Here is a 3,197-nt window from a genome sequence, read left to right on the forward strand (position 1 = left end):
TGCTGTTCCCAGTTCTGAGATCTGAGCATGCGCGACCACGCCCAAATTTTTGGAGCACATGCTTCTTTATTTAATTAACAAAATGGCGGCATGAGGTAAGCTGGTGCGATCCAACAGTCACAGTATCACTTCTTCCTTTCTTGGAGAATGATTCTAGGGAACAAGGACCTGCGCATACCCTGTTGGAGTAGAATGGTGTAAGAATTAGCCTTCTATCACCAGGTAAGACTGATATATCGACCGACAACTGGATTGACAGGACTAACTTGATGATGATGATGAAGATGAAAAAAGGTGGCTGAACAAAACGGCCGGTTTGCAGATTTTTGATTTTTCTCCCAGAAAAGGTCTATAGCCACGCTATGGGTACCATTGGAGTCCTCTGGTCAAGATAAGGTCCTCTATAAAGTCTGGTAAGCATAGGAGCTCGTTTTCCCAGTATAGCAAGGCTGCAAAAGTCGTGGCAGCCATTTTGTTTGGGGGTGAATCCTACTTAGTAACGCTACCGCGTTACTAAAACGCTACCGCGTTACTAATAACGCTACCGCGTTACTAATGTATAGTGTAGGAATTTTGGCCCTATTTTTGAGCAACTTTAAAAATTTATGCAAAATTCAGTTTTGATCAGAATTAGTTCAAAATTGTTACACAACATAAGAACATGTATATGTATCAGAAAAAAATATAAAATTGAAGAATTCTCTCCTAGTCATTTTTGGCAAAATTTGACCGATGACCAGGGACTTTGATCCGATTTTGGAACAACTTTAAAAATTAGTAAAAAATTCAATTTTGATCGGAGTCAGCTCAAACTTGCTACACGACATAAGAACATGTATATGTATCAGAAGCAATTATAAAAATGAAGAATTTTCTCGTAGTCATTTTTGGTGAAATTTGGTCATTGACCCTGTACTATAGTACAGGGACTTTCGCCTGATTTTTGGGCAACTTTAAAAATTCATAAAAAATCTAATTTTGATCTGAATCAGCTTAAACTTTCTACGCAACATAAGAACATGTATACATATCAGAAAAATTATAGAAATGAAGAATTCTCTCCTAGTCATTTTTGGTGAAATTTGGCTAATGACCCTGTACTATAGTACAGGGACTTTGACCTGATTTTGGAGTAACTTTAAAAATTCTTTAAAAATCTAATTTTGATCGGAATCAGCTCAATCTTGCTACACAACATAAGAACATGTATATGCATCAGAAAAAGATATAAAAATGAAAAATTATCTCTTAACCATTTTTGACGAAATTTGACCAAAGACCTGACTTTTTGAGCAACTTTAAAGTTCATATGAAAATGTAACAAAAATGGAGCGTTCTCTTTGAGCAATTAATTCTCTTTGTATGTAGCCCCATTTATGTTGTTGTTGTTTTTTAATTAAAGGTTGTGAGAAGAGCAAGAAATGAAGCATCAAACTTTAGATTCATGTTGAATGAAGCAATACCAATAGAGGTAAGAGAGTAATAGAAGAGGACAAAGAACAGTTTAGGATATGCTGTCATATATCATAATTCTATTCCCAACAGCATCTGATTGATAGAGTCTCTGGTTACGTTCATGCCCACACCCTCTACAGTGCTGTACGTCCGTTTGGGTTTAACCTTATGTTTGGTAGCAGTGGTCCAGAAGGACCAAGACTCTATATGATTGATCCATCAGGAGTTTACTGGGTAAGAAGAAAATAGACTATTCTATGACTATTGCATGTGTGGTAGGGTTATTTTGGTTGTGCAATTGGTAAAGGGAAGCAAGCAGCAAAGACAGAAATTGAAAAATTGAAAGTAATGAAACCTTATTCCTTATCATTATAACTGCATTTACATACACACAGTTACAAGAGTTGACTTGTAGGGAAGCTATCAATGAAGCAGCTAAAATGTAAGTAAAATAGTAATGCTCTTCCTCCATTTTGTCTCTTAAGTATATACAAAGTCCATGACGAAGTGAAGGACAAAGCCTTTGAACTGGAGCTTAGTTGGGTAGGAGAAGGTAAGGGAGAAGAATCAATATCCAATAAAGTAATCCGTGTCTCAAAATAGTAAGTAAAGGATTCCACCAGCTGGTGCCTGAGGATGTCTTTGCAGCAGCAGAACAATTTGCAAAGGTAATAGTACATTATATGTACATGTACATTATTCCTGTTAGGATGCTGTGAAGGAGACCGATTCTGAGGAGGAAGATTTATAAATACGTCACAGTAATAATTTAACTAAAGACACCATCTCTCCTTCTCTCTTATTAATTATTCTTATAATTATTACCATAGTTATTATTATTATTGTTGTTATTATTAAAATAGTTCACTGTCTGGATCCGGTGCTATATAATTATCTTTAGGAGGTGTAGCCACTGGACCGATCCTTTTGAAAGGGAAAATATCTTTTCGTAGTTCCAACGATTCCTTATAAAGAGGCAGAGAGAGTTTACGCAATTCCTTCAGTGCATGTTCTCTAGTTTTCATCATTCCTTGTAGCTGCTGCAGCTCCTGTTGCTTAGTAACACGGTTGTCATGGTGAGGAGTGTATATGTACCTGTTTGTGTTGTTGCATTGTATATCTTGACCATTCTTTCATTAGCAGTATTCGCTTTTCTCTCTCTTCTTCACTCGGCTGTAAATATAAAACGGTGACATAATTAAAATAAATCCTGTGTTACTGTAGTAGCTTAGTGTGGTAAGTTATGAGAAATTTATGGAATTTCGTTTAAGTTGATGGCTGTAAATATAATTGTTGATGCGCATTTAGTTACCTCAGTTGTAACAATTGTTAAAATTAATGAATCGTGGAAGTTGGAGGGTTTCAAACTCACCTGAATGTAAGAACGTTTTCTTGCTGGATTAAACATTTCAGGGTCCATTGGTTCTCCCCTCCTAGCAGCTTGAAGTACGACTTGTTCCAAAGCCTCTCTCACCTCCAGTTGTTTCCTATACTCTTTCATTGCATCCCTTTATTAACACAAAAGAAACAAATAATGTATAATAATAACCTCTCATACTTTTGAGCATCTTTCCTAGACTTCTTTTGTTTCTTTGCCGTTTTCTTTCCTCTAGCAGGAACGAGAGAGGAGGGAGGGAGGCACCTGTTGGTCAAAACAGAGAGAGAATGAAGCCTAAAGGCAAGAGACATGCTGCCACCATAAGTGAGGGTGTGGCTACTAGTTAATGAGTCACGCCCATACT

At 36.8% G+C, this 3,197-nt stretch overlaps 2 protein-coding genes across 2 annotated transcripts in view; one reads left to right on the forward strand and one right to left on the reverse strand.

The window, feature by feature from the left end:
• The window catches only part of LOC100640838 (proteasome subunit alpha type-3-like), a 3,548-nt gene extending 1,235 nt beyond the window's left edge, over positions 1–2,313 (forward strand). The window contains exons 5-11 of the mRNA XM_003387239.3: positions 1,403–1,471; positions 1,546–1,689; positions 1,735–1,800; positions 1,851–1,897; positions 1,941–2,008; positions 2,059–2,123; positions 2,165–2,313. Coding sequence (XP_003387287.1) covers positions 1,403–1,471; positions 1,546–1,689; positions 1,735–1,800; positions 1,851–1,897; positions 1,941–2,008; positions 2,059–2,123; positions 2,165–2,206 — 501 coding nt within the window. The 3' untranslated portion in view covers positions 2,207–2,313. The remainder of the gene's footprint in view (positions 1–1,402; positions 1,472–1,545; positions 1,690–1,734; positions 1,801–1,850; positions 1,898–1,940; positions 2,009–2,058; positions 2,124–2,164) is intronic.
• LOC100640328 (39S ribosomal protein L40, mitochondrial-like) lies at positions 2,197–3,187 on the reverse strand. Its single transcript, XM_019997717.1, has 4 exons — positions 3,014–3,187; positions 2,828–2,963; positions 2,551–2,628; positions 2,197–2,504 (listed from the first exon to the last, which is right to left on the reverse strand). The coding sequence occupies exons 1-4, from the start codon at positions 3,142–3,144 to the stop codon at positions 2,310–2,312; spliced, it is 540 nt and encodes a 179-aa protein (XP_019853276.1). The 5' UTR covers positions 3,145–3,187; the 3' UTR covers positions 2,197–2,309.
• Between the last annotated feature and the right edge of the window lie 10 nt (positions 3,188–3,197).

The sequence above is a fragment of the Amphimedon queenslandica genome, unplaced genomic scaffold, assembly GCF_000090795.2.
Source record: "Amphimedon queenslandica unplaced genomic scaffold, v1.1 AMPQUscaffold_13356, whole genome shotgun sequence".
Classification (NCBI taxonomy): domain Eukaryota; kingdom Metazoa; phylum Porifera; class Demospongiae; order Haplosclerida; family Niphatidae; genus Amphimedon; species Amphimedon queenslandica.